Consider the following 19,211-nt stretch of genomic DNA (forward strand, 5'->3'; position numbering starts at 1 on the left):
ATGTATCTCTCCTACTGGTTCTGCCTCTCTGGTTGAACTCCAACTGATACACACCACAGTACGGAATATAAATTTAGAAATAGTACTTCTTCGATTTAATTGGGAAAAATATTTTGTATTTGCAGATGTATGGGTAGGCCTACATAATCCTCGTTTTAAAATTGCAGTAGCTCAAGACACTGGTACAACACTAAATCATCTGACAGGAACTACCATTGTTCTGGAAGAGCAGTGTAAGGGACTATTTGTTTTTCTCAAGACCACAAAGAATAAGTCTGGGAATTCTTCATGATTTAATCTAAACCTATTAATACTGGAGAATCTTACATAAGTACTAGGAAATTTTAAAAGAATAATAAGAATTTTCTTTAGCCCAATGGTAACATTCTGCTGTCATTTTTGCACTTAGAAGGTGGCTGAACACCCAGTAAAAATGCATGCTACTTCCTGAATCAGGGTGTGGCACTACAGCTGCATCGCCTGAGAGGCTACTACTTAAAGGGCACTCCAGCAAAAGAACCACCACATAAAAGATGGGCTAGAAACCAAGAATAAGACAATTATATCCAACAATATCAGAATCTTAGCAGAGAGAACACATACTTTATCCACAAGCAATGGACCTAAGAGGTACTGTTCAACTGGATATATAACCGGCTGGTCTTTAATTCTGATCAAGCAAAACCCCCAGCAAGCCCCAGCAGCAGCAAGAGTGGCAGCAGCAACTCCTCGAGTACACAACTGTAGCCTTACTTAACACTCACTTTCCCAGGAAGTCCCAAACAAACCCCCCCGACGGTGCAGGGACAGAAATGTGGCGTGGAAGGTACAAAGTGCGGGAGGCTGGCTTTCTGGGAAACAGCATGGCCAAGAGGGACATGAACACAGACAGACACAGAGACCAAAACCCCAATGGAATAGGACCAGGATAAGACACGCCAAAAGAAAGGTGAAGAAACTCAGATGAGGAATGACAGGGAGCCAGACACCCACACCCAGGAAACAGTGGAACAGCAACATAAGAAGCAAACGGTTAGTAAGAAACACAGCAGCCACGCACACGCAGCTCAGTACTAAAACTCTGGGAAGAAAAGGCATAAAATAATTCCAATCATCTTTTATTCCCCTCTTAAACTATGCTGCTCAATAACAAATTACAAAGCCAGTAGCAATTGAGTTTTTAAAACTGTTTCTTTTCTCGGTAGCCAGGAAACTGTGTGTCGAATCTTAAAAGAAGATTACAATGTTACATGACCAGAGGACAAAATTCTATAGTACTTGTTCAAATTTATAAGTAATATTCTGCGGAAAGAACAGATCATTTACAACTCTCTCCCCAAATGTGAGAAATATAGTGGCTAATAAAAGCTATCTGGTGTGCTTTGGATATCAAATATAGATTTAATTCTATTTCTTACTCTCGTTCAAATCACGTCCATCTCCCAAAATCAGTACTGGGTCCAAAAATGAATTGAAACATTTTTCAAGCAAGGTATCTGGAATAGCAAGCAATAATTTCAATGCAGAGTTCTAACACAAAAAAATCAAACTGAAAAATAAAACTTTATCAAGGGACTTCCCTGGTGGCGCAGTGGTTAAGAATCTGCCTGCCAACACAGGGGACACGGGTTCGAGCCCTGCTCGGGGAAGATTCCACATGCCACGGAGCAACTAAGCCCGTGTGCCACAACTACTTAGCCTGCGCTCTAGAGCCCGCATGCCTAGCGCCGGTGCTCCGCAACAAGAGAGGCCACAGCAATAAGAAGCCCACGCACCACAAAGAAGAGTAGTCCCCGCTCGCCGCAACTAGAGAAAGCCTGTGCACAGCAACGAAGACCCAACGCAGCCATAAACAAATAAATAAATGAATAAATAAATAAATTTATTAAAAAAAAAAAAACAAAAAAAAACTTTATCAAGAAATTTCTTTTCTGAAAGACTGAAATACATTTAGTGGGAAGTCACTAATCCATCAGAAGTATCGTATTTTAAAATCTATGAAATTAAGATTTGAATAAAAGTCTGATTTCAAAAATTAAATAAATAAATAAATAAAATAAAAATAAATTACATCTATGAAGTACTGCTGTTGATTTCAGGGTGACACAAAAGCAAAGAAAGGCATGTACTTATGTAAGTATGTAACGAGAGAGTGTGTGTGTGTGTGTGTGTGTGCACGTGCACGTGTGCTGGGGGTAAAGATGCAGTGCAAACAGGGAAGACGTACAAAAAACATACATAATCTAATCTTGAGACTCTGATAATTTGTTAATTCTGACTTAAAGAACTTTATCCACCCATCTTATCCAGAACCAGACCAGAAAACACGAATAGAGTTAATATCAAAATAAGAGGAAACAAATGAGTAGGTGATCAGCTCATTCATTCACACTTTCAACTTAGTGAAGAAGAATTGTGAGGGTTGGACTTTATCCTTTTAGTTTTTTGAAAATCAAAATTCTATGGGTACAGAACAAGAGGAAAAAGTTACTTCTAGGGGAAAACATCAAGTCTACCAATATCCTAAAAATTTAAAACTTAGTAAACAACTTATGAAAGTAGTCTACTACTTCCCAACGTTCAAGAGCATGAAAATAAAATACTTCTAAGAATCAGGCTCAAAGGAGTCACACGGATTAATGACTTCATTCTGTCACTGCCAGTCTCTCTGACTATTCAGAATACAGTGATTAATGCAGTTCTACTGGAAGAACTATTTCTATGCACTTGTGAATTTATGTTAAATACATGGTGTAAAGGAAGAGGCCAAGAGGCATACGCTTTATCTTTCGTACAAAATACCCTAACAAGAAAAAAAGGCAAAGAAAATTCCAAGAGAGCTATCTGGCTGGTTCTGTTTAAACAAAGCTCATTCTGAAGAAGTCAAAGTCAGAGCTCAATAAAAAATCACATCCAAGTCTCCTAACTTGTCCTCAAAATGTCCCTCCTTCTAAATTTGACCTATGTACCAATGTAATAGCTTGCTTCTCCACAATACAGAGTCTAAAAATTCACAGCCCACAAGAGCAACGGCTCAACATAAAAGGTCTAAACCAATTAAAAATTTTAACTCCTTAAACTTGAGGTTCATTTGTTCCTTACACAGATAAATAAATAATGAGAGAGCAAGTGCCTATCTGCACTCTCTTGATTAGCCAGTAGAAAACTTTAACTTCTTAATCAATGAATACTTTCTCTTTCCAATCAATGATGCTGAAGTCCATAGCTTCCCAATCTATTCCCACTCCGTGTTGCCATTCAGAGACTGCAACAGTGAAGCTACACTGACTTAGAATAAAAAGTAGGTAATAAAGTAAATTCAGAGAGGCAGATATATTGGAAAAATATGTCCCGAAAAGTACATAGTTTTAAAACCATCCTTCAACCTCTCTAACATAGAGAGTGCCTCTTCAGCTTCCCTTTCCTTACCTTTCCAACTCAGCAATCTTCTTATCTTTGTCATTCTTCTCACTTTCCACCTCCTTCAAGATTTCCAAGAGGCGGTCAACTTCTGCCTGGGCCTTGCTAGAGTCATCTTTGTACCTGGCAATCTCTCTCTCCAATTGCTGTATTCGATCACTCATCTCTGGACTGGCTCTGGCTTCCGATGCTGCCTCGTGTGCCTACAAAGAAAATGTCCAAGTTCTATCAGATATACATACAGTGGCAGTGGGCAAACCATGTCCTCAGAAGCCACCTATACTCCAATTTCAACAGGGGATTATCAAACATCTAATAGCTAGTCTTCAATTTATAAGGTTCTTCTCTGCTTAAATATTACATAGACAAAATATCACTACACAGTTACATTTTTTTTTTTTATAACTGGAAGTTTGTACCTTTTGACCACCTCCACCCATTATACAAACACACACACACACACACAGCCCTCCATTTCTGACAACTACCAATCTGGTCTCTGTATCTATGAGTTCAGTTTTTGGTTGGTTTTTGGTTTTTACATTCCACATATAAGTGAGATCATACAGTATTTGTCTTTCTCTGTCTGACTTACTTCACTGCCCTGCTTTTAAAATGTAATAATGCTAGGGAAGCACTTATCTACTAGAATGGGATAAAATCTGAAATATGATATTTAACAATTATTCTGGGTCTTACATTTTATTACTAGACTCTTATCTCAATCTTACATTAGGAAATATGCTCTCATTTATTTTAAGACATTTTTTTAAAGTCAAAGGGTTTTTTATTTTCAATAAGGCAATTTCCAATATAAATTAAGTTGAGAAACAGACATGATAAAATAGTCAAATTCATTCAACATCTAGCAGAACTGAAAAAGCTGTATAAGACAGGTATGTTGTTAATTAAATCTCTGTGATCTACTTTCAAATTCCTGGGCATAGGTTAACTTACTGATTCCATAAACAGTTATGTGTTAATGAATAAAACTAAAGCTGATTCCCAAATATAATTAATAAATTGTTTTTATTATATTTTTAGATTTTATTCTAAACAGCAAAATTCATACAAATACCTTCATAAAACAAGAATGAGTAGGCCTGTTCCATACAGGAAGCTACTGGAACTTCAGTTCCAACATGTAAAAAACTCAGAAGTCATCACTACTATTTTTACAAGAAAAAGTTGAAAAACAGAAAATCAATGAGTTTTCTAGGACCTATCAGAGAACTGAGGTCACAGGAAAAATTACCCCTCCAACATCAAGAGACACTGGCAAACCCACAGAGCTGAAGCTGAGATCTGCTCACCTGGAGCAGAAGCTGTGAGCAGAAACACTTAAGTGGTAATTTTAAGGAACTGCTGGGGGCTGAGTGTGGACGTACAAGCAAAAGAGTGAGGAAAGTCCCAGGGCCGGCGGTTTTAGGGGGGCCCATACTTTCATGGGCTTTAATCCAGGAACCACACCAGGGTCTCACAGTGAAGAGCCAACAAAAATCCCCTTGTGGTTCTGGCTGCAGGAGGGGAAGAGTAACAATTGTGAAATATGCCCAAAGTGTACTCTATCCAAAGACAGACCCTCAGGAGTAAAAATTTTAACAGAGCTTTGTCCTACCTGGGGAAAGGGCATTTCTCCCACTCTCGCCCCTGCTAGTAAAAAATAAGACTCAGATATTTGACACAGATGTTGGAATTACCAGACAGGGAATTTAAAGTAACTATGATAAATAGCTAAAGGCACAGGACTTCCCTGGTGGTCCAGCGGTTAAGAATCCGTCTTCCAGTGCGGGGGACACGGGTTTGATCCCCGGTCAGAGAACTAAGATCCCACATGCCGCAGGGCAACTAAGCCCGTGCGCCGCCACTACGGAGCCCCCATGCCTCAACTAGAGAGGCTGCATCCCACAAACGACAGAGCCCATGCGCTCTGGAGCCCGTGCGCCACAACTAGAGAGCCCGCGCATCACAATGAAGATCCCGCATGCCACAACCAAGACCCAACACAGACAAAAAAATAAATAAATAAAATAAATAAGTATTTTTAAAAAATAGTTAAAGGCGCTAAGGGGAAAAGGAGACAACACCCAAGAGTAGAGGGGCAATGTAAGCAGAAAAATGGACACTGCAAAGAAGAATGAGAAGGAAATGCCACATATTAAAAACATGGAAGATCTTGCTTATAATGTGGAATCTGAAAAAGGTGAACTCAGAAAAGCAGAGGGTAGAAGGGTGGCTGCCAGGGGCTGGGGGTGGGGAAATGGGAAGATGTTGGTCAAAGTGTACAAACTTTCAGTTATAAGATGAATAAGTCCTGGGGATCTAACGTATAGGATATCGACTCTAGTTAACAATGTTGTGTTGCATACTTGAAATTTGCTAAGAGAATACATCTTAAAAAGTGTTCTCAACAACCTAAGTGTCCATCAGTGGATGAATAGATAAGAAAATGTGGTATGTACGTATGTATGTATGTATACACACACAGGAATATTACTCAGCCATAAAAAAGGGGGAAAGTCTTTTCATTGGCCACAATATGGATGGACCTTGAGAACATGCTAAGTGAGATAAGTCAGACAGAGTAGATAAATGTCATTATGATTGCACTTATATATGGAATCTAAAACAAAAACAAAAAGACCAAGCTCACAGAAAAGACCGGTAGCCTGCCAGAAGTGGGGAGTCAGAGGTGGGCGACATGGGTGAAGGGGACCAGAAGGTACACATTTCCAGTTACAAAACAGTAAGTCCTGGGGATGTGATGTACAGCATGGTGACTATAAATATGTGCTGCATATGTCAAAGTTGCTAAGAGAATACATCTTAAAAGTTCTCATCACAAGAAAAAAAATTTATAACTATGTATATTGATGGATGTTCAATAGATTTACTGTGGTGATGATTCTGCAATATATACAAATATTGAGTTGTTATGTTGTACACCAGAAACTAATAAAATGTTATATGTCAATTATACTACAATTTTTAAAAAGTGTTCTCACCACACACACGAAAAAAGGTAACTATTTAAGGTTGATGAATGTGTTAATTAGCTTGACTGTGGTAACCATTTCACAACGCATACATAGATGAAAGCATCATGTTGTACACCTTAAATATCTACAATTTTTGGCATTGAAAAAGCTGAGGAAAAAGAAAAGAGTGAAAATGTATATTGCAAACTCTAGAGCAACCTATATTTAGGTTGGAGGAGGGCATTGTGGGAGCAGTGTAACAGGAAAACATCACTAATTAATTAAAATGAAAAGTTACAGTTGTCCAGAATGAAAGAAGGGAAAATACGAAAAGTAAAATGGCAATTAGCAGAAAAACAAGTAATAAATCAGAGGAGGGGGAAGCCACCAAGTCCTCTACCCAAAGATAACTTTATTTTTTCTCATGAACCTAAACACAAAGTTTAAGAGATCATAAAAATGGCCAGCTATAGAAGTATCATAACAAGGAGATTAAAAATAAACAAAGAGAAAATGTGGGATTGCTATAAATAGGCGAGTTTGGAATATTAGTGAATAACATTTATTACTCTTGACAGTTACTGCTCAGTTTCATAATCCTAAATACATCTAACAGTCTTACCTTCAATATTCCGGTATTAAATAGAAAATTACCTCCACTTCTTTAGTGAGGGGGAAAAAAGTCAATCACCAAATCTGAACTAGTTAATCTCAAAAAAAGTATTTTCCTACTTATTCAAAAGTAACTTTAAGCTACTGGATTTTCTTCCTTTCCTTAGCTTAAGAATATGACTTCATTTCTGGCATACCCTAAATAATGATTCATCACAAGGTGTTCATGCTGAACACACCCAATATATGTCAAAAGAACACCACCAAGTCTCAAGACTAGGCTGGGCCCCCTTCTCATCAGTAATCACATGAACTGGACCCAGTTAATCAGAGTTGGTAACTCAGAGATAATAAGTATGAAAGTGCTTTGAAAACCACAAACTGCCATATAAATATTAGAGAGGTGTAAATCAATGAAATGGATAGTAAATACCTGTACCAAATTCTAATATTCACCGGTATGGGTGATTATCACTGTTAAATTCTCTCTTGCCAGGAAGCCTAATGCTAATAATAGAAGAAAAATATCAGATAATTGAGATTTTTACATTGTGGTCTTACATGTCATCTATAAAGGAGCTGCATATTTTAATCTTACTCTGAATTGCCAATTTTCTAAGAGTTTGGGGACTCTCAGGAGTAAAGTAAAATAGGATAAGAATGCCAAGAGAATTAATCAAGGTATAAATGGTATTTTGAATTTTAGGAGATTATTACTCCACTGGTAAGTTATTCCATATGGACACTATAGCGTTTTCTACTATGCTGTTATTTAAGGCAAAGCAAGAACAGTCATCAAGACAGTATGGGACTGGCACAAAAACAGAAATACAGATCAATGGAACAGGGTAAAAAGCCCAGAGATAAACCCACTCACATATGGTCACCTTATTCTTGATAAAGGAGGCAAGAATATACAATGGAGAAAAGACAGCCTCTTCAATAAATGGTGCTGGGAAAACTGGACAGCTACATGTAAAAGAATGAAAGCAGAACACTCCCTAACACCATACACAAAAATAGACTCAAAATGGGTTAAAGACCTAAATGTAAGGCCAGACACTATCCAACTCTTAGAGGAAAACAGAGGCAGAACACTCTATGACATAAATCTGCAGCAAGATCCTTTTTGACCCACCTCCTAGAGAAATGGAAATAAAAACAAAAATAAACAAATGGGACCTAGAAACTTAGAAGCTTTTGCACAGCAAAGGAAACCATAAACAAGATGAGAAGACAACCCTCAGAATGGGAGAAAATATTTGCAAATGAAGCAACTGACAAAGGATTAAACTCCAAAATATACAAGCAGCTCATGCAGTTCAATATCAAAAAACAAACAACCCAATCCAAAAATGGGCAGAAGACCTAAATAGACATTTCTCCAAAGAAGATATACAGATTGCCAACAAACACATGAAAGGATGCTCAACATCACTAATCATTAGAGAAATGCAAATCCAAACTACAATGAGGTATCACCTCACACCAGTCAGAATGGCCATTATCAAAAAATCTACAAACAATAAATGCTGGAGAGGGTGTGGAGAAAAGGGAACCCTCTTGCACTGTTGGTGGGAATGTAAAGTGATACAACCACTACGGAGAACAGTAGGGAGGTTCCTTAAGAAACTATAAATAGAACTACCATACAACCCAGCAATCCCACTACTGGGCATATACCCTGAGAAAACCATAATTCAAAAAGAGTCATGTACCACAATGTTCATTACAGCTCTATTGACAATAGCCAGGACATGGAAGCAACCTAAGTGTCCATCAACAGATGAATGGATAAAGAAGATGTTGCACATATATACAATAGAATATTACTCAGCCATAAAAAGAAATGAAATTGAGTTATTTGTAGTGAGGTGGATGGACCTAGAGTCTGTCATACAGAGTGAAGTAAGTCAGAAAGAGAAAAACAAATACCGTATGCTAACACATACATACGGAATCTAAAAAAAAAAAAAAAGTTATGAAGAACCTAGGGGCAGGACAGGAATAAAGACGCAGATGTAGAGAATGGACTTGAGGACACGGGGAGGGGGAAGGGTAAGCTGGGACGAAGTGAGAGAGTGGCATGGACATATATACACTACCAAATGTAAAACAGATAGCTAGTGGGAAGCAGCCGCATAGCACAGGGAGATCAGCTCAGTGCTTTGTGACCACCTAGAGGGGTGGGATAGGGAGGATGGGAGGGAGATGCAAGAGGGAGGAGATATGGGGATATATGTTTATGTATAGCTGATTCACTTTGTTATAAAGCAGAAACTTAAAAAAAATAAATAAAGCAAAGCAAGAAATTGGAAAAGTTTTCTTTAACCTTTTTCAACTGCGAGTCCATCTTCAGACACTCTTCCTTCTGCTCCAAAGCAATTTCTAGTGTCTTAAGCCGTGAGTCCTTTTTCAATCCTGCGGAAGCCAGGGAAGAAGCATGCTCTTTCAGATCCAAGAGTGAAGCCTAAAAGAAGCAACATACATCTAGAATAAATACTATTTATTAACAAAATGGAGATTTAAATTCTTAAATTTATTTTCCTGGTGGTTTGTAGTTTCTTTCCATTAGCATATACTGACATATTTCCACTTCAAGAACATGAAATACAGAACAACAACATTAGCTCTGGCTTTCAAGTTCTAACTAAAACAGAATGAATTCCCAAGAAATACCAACTGAATAGTGACTTAAAGAGCTCTACCAATACATATCCATTCCCACAAAATAAATGGAAATAGATCAAGCTTTGTGAATGTAAGCAGTCAACCTTAGTAGCTACACTGACTTTTTTCTTCTCTTCTAATTTTGGAAGAAACATTCTATTAGAAACACAAATTCCCATAAATTTTCCTAAAGATATTAGAAAGAAAACCCTGAGAATGTCCCTAAAGCTCATTATTATCTGATCACAAGGCATTAGGCATTTCTGCTATTTAGGTGACATCGACAAGATTCTTCAAAAGTAAAATCAAAGTCTATTAAGTCACCTAATTGGTCAACAATCATTTAAGATTCTCTGCCAATGCTGAGGTGATCGTTAAGAGCTGATGTAAATAAACTGTCCTCCTTGTGCACATGCCATTCGTCTATCAGCTTTCTCACCATTAGCACAATATTTCTCCAAATGTAACTGGAGAAATACTGTTATTTTAGGATCTGTAAAACGTCATTAGCAAGTAAGAAGCCAACTCATAACAGTTGCAAGAGGTAAGAGGTAAGACTTAGGAAAGAAATGATTCCATCTACTATATCTCTGCAAAGCTTCCTGAAATAATCCCTGCTATAAGAAGATTCTTTAAATCTTCCAACAGACCCTTTTTTTATACGCATTATGTAAACACCAACAACATATACACACAATGCACTGGCTAAGCAAACCAAATAATTCCATTTTGGTGATCTTGACCTCTTTCTCTGAGAGGTCGCCTTGCAACAGGCTGACTTTTTCTTTCAGGTCTTTAAGATCTTTTTTGTAGTTATCAATTTCCTCCTGCTTTTCTTGCTCATCTTGGTCCCGCTGGTCCTTTAAGCGTTCGATTGTCCGCTCCTGATAAGAGAGTACATCAATACATGAGAAAATTCCTTTCATACTTCTATCATATGACTGCAATTCAGCTTCTAGCTGATAAAATTTCACACTTCCATCCTCCATTCAAAAGACAGTGATAGGTCGTTAATAATTGACCTTGTAAAGAATTCAACCTTCCAACCTATCTTGCCCTAACATACATCTGGTTTTGTTCTTTTGATTCCCCTAGGTTTCTTTTCCTATAACCTTAATTAGTATTAGATGTCCCTAGAGTATTCTTTTGGAATAATCTCATTTATTCAAATCCCAAGCAACAAAAAACTTATACATATACCCTAAGGACAATAAGTAGCAAATATTTCTTTTCTATATATAATTCACATGTTGCCTACAAAGCAATGGAAACAACCCACAACTCACACAGCAAACAGGAGGAGGTTGGAGAGATTATGATTTGTTGAGCTTAAAGCATAAAGAAGGATAAAGAAAAGAGAAACCATTAAAACTTCTGTCAACAGATACTCAGGAAGTTTGAAAGTTGAAGCAATTTAAGTACATTTATGGGTATTATTTCTGAATATATTCGGGGATCAAGCCTTGATCCCTGGGCAGGAAGCCTGAAACATTCTGAGTCCAAGAGGCTTAAGGAACAGTAACCCTATGCCTTAAAGAAAAAAGAAGAAGAATCCAATTAAAATGCCCCACCAAGAGTCCTTAAACCTCCTCCAAGACATTAACACTTGTCATGTTGGGCCACTTCTTTATTTAGTCAACCATTCCTGTAAAAACTAGGTTTGCTCATGAAGGCAAAATGAAGTGGCAAGGCCACGACTAGAAAAACAGCAAGTACACTGTATTAATAACTAAAACCCATGAATATATTAGATCCCAATGCGGCACAGTAAAAGAGAACTAATGTTGCCTCCTGATGGTCAGCGTCCGACATTCCCACATCACCGAATTCTAGCTGACCATACACATAAAGATAGTAAACAGGGAGCACATGGCTGATTCTTTAGAAACTTCAGCCACTGCCCTCCAGTACGGAATCCATCCTGCCTAGCAACAGGTGCTTAAATTGGCAACAACAAAACGAATCTTCTTTCCCTTACACTGGGTACGTCAGCAACAGTACAGGCAGCTCTTTTCCCTTTTGCCAAAGCGACTTCTTCTGTCTCCTCTATCAAGTCTCAGCACTAAAGTGACTTTCAGATTAATGAGAAGGCAGAAGAAATGTGTCTGTGAGGAGTCTGGGCCAGTCACCCACCTTCTCGGCAAGGGCCTCCTCCAAAGTAGTCAAGGCGGTGTCAGTGTTGGTGGTGTCACCCTGCAAGGATTTGACTCGCTCCTTCAAGCTGCTCATCTGCTTTTCCTTATCTCTAAGTTGCTCTTGGAGCTTTTCATTCTGAGTGTGCACACACATTTAAGGGGGGGAAAAAAAGGAAATTCAGAGAAATACAAACAGTCACAATAAAAATCATTTTAAGTTGGAAACAGGTAGATCAGGGTTGTCAGTGTGTGCTCTGTAGAAGTAATTTAACCCTAAGGGTCTTAGAACTTCATGCAAAGCTTTAAACTGAGAACTTATAGCCAGAAGACAGAAAAGACATACACATGGGTATGGTCATACATGCAGAGTCATAAATCTCTATAAAGAAATAAGCAAAGTAGCTAGGGAGAAAAGACCCAACATATAGGGATAGGGATAAAGGGAAGACCTACAGGGAGGAAAGCCATGAGAAACTGGATTACTTCCAAAGCAACAGTGTAAATGCCCAGAGAGATTCCTTTAAAAAATGCTGAGGGAGGACAGCAAATTGAACAGCTGGATGCTAAGAAAAACAAATCAGCTGTAAAAAGGAAAAACTGTCCTTAAATTTATTTATTTATTTATTTATTTTTGGCTGTGTTGGGTCTTCGTTTCTGTGTGAGGGCTTTCTTTGGTTGTGGCGAGCGGGGGCCACTCTTCATCGCGGTCGCGGGCCTCTCACTGTCGCGGCCTCTCTTGTTGTGGAGCACAGGCTCCAGACGCGCAGGCCCAGTAGTTGTGGCTCACGGGCCCAGCTGCTCCGCGGCATGTGGGATCTTCCCAGACCAGGGCTCGAACCCGTGCCCCCTGCATTGGCAGGCAGATTCTCAACCACTGCGCCACCAGGGAAGCCCGGAAAAACTGTTCTTAAATGCTAGTGTTCAAGTTAGGTTTTTATATCATCTTTTATTTCAACAGCAAGCATTTTCAATGAAATTTATTATTATAGTTATTCATTCCTTCATATACCCTAGTACGCATTCATTTACTCAAAAAACTATTGGTGAAGTCTCTATTACATGCCAGGCACTAGTGACACAAAGAAAAATGAACAGACCCATTTTCATTATAAGATGGGAAGGGGACTTTATGTACCTGAATCCAAGCTATGGATGGGCTTCCGTGCCATTCTAACGAGCACACATTTTAATCTAGACAGATGGGGACTATTAGGGACTTTTAAGCAAAGAAACAGTCTGGTCAGTTCTGTATTTCAGACTGATAATTCTGATAGCTGTGGAGAAGATAGTCAATATCTAAGGGGAGTTACGTAGAGGCATGAAAACAGCTAGGAGAGTGTATCAATTCAGGTAAGAGAGTTTGGAAACTAAGTGAGTTAAGAGAGATGGAAAATAGGGGATGGGTTTGTGAACTAGTGTGGAAACAGCATATTATCACTAGGGAGACTCCCGTACACACAGTGAAAAATAGGAAGCAAAAATATGGAGGAACTGTAGAGAGAGATTCTTAATAAGCAAAAGGAAAATAAGTAAGACAACTATTCTAAAACTCACAAACTTCATTCTTTCATTCAGCTACGTGCCAGGCAGTTTTCTAGGTGTTGAGGATATAGAATTAATCCAAAGAGACAAATATCCCTACCCTCAAAGAGCTTAATCGTAATACGATAGACAAGGAATGAATGAATGAAGTGAACATAGTATGTAGGATGGTGATAAGTCCTACAGAGAAAAATGAAGCAGGAGAATATAATATCATCGTCTACTCTTGAACTAGCTGGTTTATTTCACATGGCTTTCAAAAAGCAACATAAATGTTATCTGCTTTGGGACGACTTTCTTGCTCTTACCCCCATGACAATAAGATGACCACAGTCTGTATGCCATCACACGTGAACAAAGTACTGATCTACATACATACATATACACATCTCCCATTCTTTTCTCTATCTATACATTTATCTCCATTCTTTCATCTATCTATACATTATAACACGAATCTCCAACCATATTGTTATTACTCATTCTATACACATCTCCACAAATAGACTGGATCTTACTCCTCTACCCCAGCTTTGTATCTTCATATCTGGTACACATCAGGTCTATAATAAATTCTGGTTCATTAGTTAGTAAATAATACATAAGCTTGGACTTTTATAAACTGTATTTAGGCATACACATAGACTTCTGCCAAGAAAAGAACTACAAAAGAACCTAAATCCAACCTTCAAATAATTCCTGCATCAATCAATTTAATATAAGCTCTTTAAGGGTCTGCTTCATTCCAAGCAGACCCTTCCAAGGGGAAGAAAAAAAGGTCCCTCTCTACAGTCCCTGAGAATTCCACAGCAGAACAAATAAGCTAAGCGAAAAGATTCAGCGAACTCAGAATAGGGAACCATGAGTACTGTCAGGCTTGGATTTTCACTCTTTAACGAAGGAAGAATCCTACAGGTGAACCACTGCAACTGGCTCCAGTCTTTTCCATGCCGATAAAGTCCAAAGCATACTGTGAGAGAAAAGACCATCACATATGAAAAGCATTAGTTTCCTTTAGTTTAGTCGGACACTCCTACTGGAATCTCATATGGATCAATACTTAGGTAAATTCACAACCACTAAAGAGATTTTGCCACTTAAAAATCTAGTACTCCATAACATACAGAAGGCAATGCCCTGGTGTTTACATATTTAACCAGCTGTGCGGGTCATCCTAGTTGCTGACATATAAACCTTACACACACACAAAAAAGATATCATTCTGTTGATTAGACTTTTTTACCAAGGAAGAGCAGTACAACCACCTTTTTTAAAAAATAAAACTTCATAGAACCAAGTTTTACATACAAGAAACCAGAGATTTGTTTTATGAGCCCACCTAATATACAAACAGCCCTTACATGCATAATAAGGATTATACCCTTCTTTCTCCTCCATCATCAGCATCTAAGAAATAATTAAGATGTTCACTGTTAACAATTCCACTTGTATAATTTGTATGTAGGCCAACTATTAAAGGGATCCATTATTCTTTGCCAGCAAAAACAAAAACCAACAAACAAACCAACAAACAAAAAGACTTTTCCTGATATACTCAGGTGCAGAAGCTGCTAAACCAGGTAAAATCCCCATTAACAAGTTCTCCCTAAGCTACTTTCTTATCCAATTAGCCAGCTGTCTAAACTGCTGAGTTGGAGGGGAGGAAGAGGATGGCTATTCCTGGAGAGCAGAAATAGCCATTCCACGGTGAAGAAAGGGCAGCGCTCACTAGAGCTGTCTCCTTTGGGCAAGCTGCTATCGGCAAGGAAGACCTGCAGTAGATACAGATATGTGCAAACCAGCTGCAAGAGCATTAACCCAAAAGAGGCTCTGTGTGGTGTGTGGGAGGATGGGTGTGTACAAAGCACTTTCCGTTTACCCAGCATCATGATGGACAGCAGCTGAATCCTACTGAAAACTCCTTTTATATATCCTCACTTTGGTTGAGACTCAAAATCGTGATTTTGTGATCAAGGCTCTCTGGGTTCAGACGTTGCTAACCAAGGGGTGTATGAATGCTATCATATTAATCTTGCCATTATTCTCTTCTTTTAACTAATCCAATATAGAGGCTGTGAAAACTGTTCACCCTAATAGTCTCATGTCACACCATTTCAGTATTTACTATGCAATTTCTATAAACTATATAGTGGAAATCCCATTCTATACCAAGTTCAATTATCCACAGGATCTAAAATACACTATTTACAAAAGCTTTGAATACAACAGCTAAGAGAAAAACTGGATCAGTTATGCACATACTCGACTATTAATGATAAAGATGACTGCTTCAGAATCATGCTAAGTGGAAAAATACTCCTTTAAATATGCTCAGAATATCTACCCAAGAAAAAAACTTTCCATTTTGTAGAAACAGAAACCACAGAATCCCTAAAATGGCAATATGATAAAAACAACAAAAAATTACTCGTGATGGGGGTGGTGGAGGAGGCGGCGGCAGTGGTGACAAGAGGCACCACTAACACAGAGAGTGTGGTATACAAGACTATAATTATTAGGCAATCTAGCTCCAGAATTCTACTCTTAATCACTGTGCTATAAATAATATGTTCTATGATGGGGGGCGGGGGGGGGAAAAGAAGAATCACACAAAGATGTCTCAAGCATCTTTCCATAAATGATTCCTTGTTATTAAGTAGTGTTTATCAATAAACACAATGTTATTACTACGGTCACATATGAAAATATTCTCCCCTACAGAAGCAAAGAAGGAAGGGTGGAGGTACCAAACCACTGCCAATGCAGAAGAGCATCTTCCATGTACTTCCGTGTATAGTCAAACATAACACACTAAAGCTGGTGGGCAGAACCAAAGGTACTTGATATCAGGATCAATATCATGATAGTATTAAGACAGTCTGTTTGGCCTTTCAAGGGGTAGAAGGAGGCTAGTTTATTTATACACACGGACTAAGGAGCACTTAACAATAGCTAAAAAAGCTTTTCTTCTTTTACTTTAATAACTTATACTTAGTAATATTGAAAGTTAATAAAAAATTCTTGCAGAAAATAATGTATTTTATAATTCTATGGGCTCTTCCTACTTTATGCATAACCGATCTGTATTAAGAAGAAATCATTAAGCAGCTATTAACATGTATTCAATTTCTGCATGAGTAAAACTGTGCAGAGATCGAAGGAATTGGTGTTTAGTCTATATTATCTGTGTCCCTGGTGATGAAGAGGGAGGGGAAGGGTCAATCAGGTTTATACATACAGCCTAAAATCATAGAGAAGAACTAAGAGTGAAGAATTCAAGAAGGAAACACTTTCTAAATAACTGCTTAGAGAAGGAAGGCGTTTTCCTTAAAATGACCTCTCTAATTAGGGTATAACTCTGTTAACTGGGCTAGAAAGAAAATCGAAATAATTATTATATGATACAGAGCCTTTCTTCTCGTACAATTTTTATTTTACAAAGAGAGAAAAACCGATGAAAGAGGAGGAAGACTAATGCACAATGCATGCTGCACGTGAATCCATCAAATCTGCACACCAGCTCCACACTGGCACAGATTTCTTAACATCTTTTGTTTTGGTTTTTATCAGCATTGCCAGTTGTCAGAAACTATCATGGTTCAACGTGGGTGATTTATTCCTAGTCAAGTGGAACTGACTGCTCTGCTGCTGAGGCCCTAATCACTGAGCAAACGTAGAAGGGACTTCCTGTAGGATGTAGTTCTAAGGACAAGAAATCCCAAAATACTCCTTGCAGTCACCTAGCTACCTGGAACATCATTTAAAGGAAAGAATTTTTTGGATGATGCCTCCACACTTGTTCTAAGCAGCCATCAGTGTCAAATGTATTGTGGAAAGCAAGTTACTCAGAAAGGCTCTGACCTTTACCTTCTTGGTTAATAATACCTCTCAGTATCAGTGGTAAAAGTACAGTCTGGATGAACTGGTCATAATCAGCTGGCAAAAGAGACCTACAGTAATCAATGGAATCTAAAAAGGAAAAATTCACTAAGTCCCCTGATCTACGCAATTGTCTGTCTACCATCCTGCAGGCCTGTGAAATGTACTAACAAGGCACAACTATACTTTACCAAAATGATCAGGGTTTGCCCAGACTGTACTGGTCTCTAAATTTTACTTGTCCAGTTATGTGTTTCCAACGATTAGAGGATACAAGAGCAACAAAGTCATGTGGAACTCTAAGCAGTGTTTTAAACACAATTTAGGTTGTTAAAACTCCCATATCTATATTCTCAATGACTGTTTAGGGTCTTTAATAAGCCCAGCAAAGATTCTGGCTGACAACCAATTATTTCTTTGGTTGAGTTTCCCTCCCAATTGTGCTATTCTCTCATCATATAAGTAATGGACGGATTACCGTGATGAATAAATAGCTAGCTATGTCCCACTGGGCAAGTTACTTGTTCTTTCTAATTACCTACCTACAAGACAAAGACCACTAATATTCCTTTCAATTCTAAAATACAACTGTATTCTTATGATGGGAAAGACGAGAACATTTAAAAAGTAATACACTTCAGCAGAGTACCTCTGTATTTTATCTTAAAAACTGTTCAAATTGAACTATACAGGAAGTATAGGTATGACCTTTAGGAAAATACAGAGTCCATTGCTCCGGTTAGATTTTATTAATTGCTGGGAGGGAAAGTAAGTTCCTTGATAGACTTGCTCATGGTACAGATAATGGAACTAGGGACCTCTTGAATTAAAATAACTGGATAATATGAAGTAAAAGCTGGTGAGACCAAAGGTCACACTGCTAGTCAAGATCTGCTTGGTAGACAATTAAGGAAATGGCTCAAATACTTCTTTTTATATCTGGCAGGCATATATAAAAACTTGACGGGGCTTCCCTGGCGGCACAGTGGTTAAGAATCTGCCTGCCAATGCAGGGGACACGGGTTCGAGCCCTGGTCTGGAAGGATCCCACATGCCGCGGAGCAACTAGGCCCGTGAGCCACAGCTACTGAGCCTGCGCGTCTGGAGGCTGCGACAGTGAGAGGCCTGCGCACCGCGATGAAGAGTGGTCCCCACTTGCCGCAACTGGAGAAAGCCCTCGCACAGAAACGAAGACTCAACACAGCCAAAAATAAATAAATAAATAAATAAAATTTAAAAAAACAAAAAAAAACAAACAAAAAAAACTTGACGGATATTCATATGCTAAAATTGCTCAAAAAAAAAAAAACAAAAAGAGGACCCATAAATCCACGGTGGCTGTCCTTGTGAAGCAGCGGCAATGATGAGACTGCACCTAGGACCTCAATTCACACCTATACGAATGGCATCCCTTGAACCTGTGCGATAACAATAGATAGAACACTCTTAGATCTAATAGTTCACTACATTTTAGTGGTGAAAGAACTCAGTATTTTTAAGTAACTAACTAAAGCAGACACACTAGGCTTAGTTTCTGCCCATCCCCCCACAAAGAACCACTATTCTTTGTATTACTTATTACCAATAACAAAGTCGGGAAAAATCAAGTACATAACAATAGAAGGCTAGCTAAATTAAATATGCTCTATCAACCATTACAGTTCATATACTTGATGATTAATTAAGGATATGCAAACTTCTTTATTATATAACATTACATGAAAAAGAAAAGTTATCAAAATGTACAATATTATCCCAATTTGAAGGAAAAGTTTATTTTTACATAGAATTTTCCTTGTTATACCTTTTCCACATTTTTCAAATATTCAGAAGGGACATACATGATTTCAATGATAATGACAAAAGCAATAATTTTCTAACTCCTATCTGAGAAATCTCAGGATTTACAAGAAATATGATTAGGATCATGATAAGAGAGATTCTCCTAACATATGCACTTACCAACATGGGAAAT

At 38.2% G+C, this 19,211-nt stretch overlaps 1 protein-coding gene across 1 annotated transcript in view; it reads right to left on the minus strand.

Annotated features, from left to right (window-relative positions):
* Positions 1-19,211, minus strand: part of LOC132362764 (ELKS/Rab6-interacting/CAST family member 1-like) — a 173,825-nt gene that overhangs the window by 72,132 nt on the left and 82,482 nt on the right. Inside the window, 4 exon segments of the mRNA XM_059917738.1 lie at positions 3,430-3,623; positions 9,343-9,480; positions 10,424-10,564; positions 11,814-11,951. Coding sequence (XP_059773721.1) covers positions 3,430-3,623; positions 9,343-9,480; positions 10,424-10,564; positions 11,814-11,951 — 611 coding nt within the window.

Source organism: Balaenoptera ricei, chromosome 3 (assembly GCF_028023285.1).
Source record: "Balaenoptera ricei isolate mBalRic1 chromosome 3, mBalRic1.hap2, whole genome shotgun sequence".
NCBI classification, from domain to species: domain Eukaryota; kingdom Metazoa; phylum Chordata; class Mammalia; order Artiodactyla; family Balaenopteridae; genus Balaenoptera; species Balaenoptera ricei.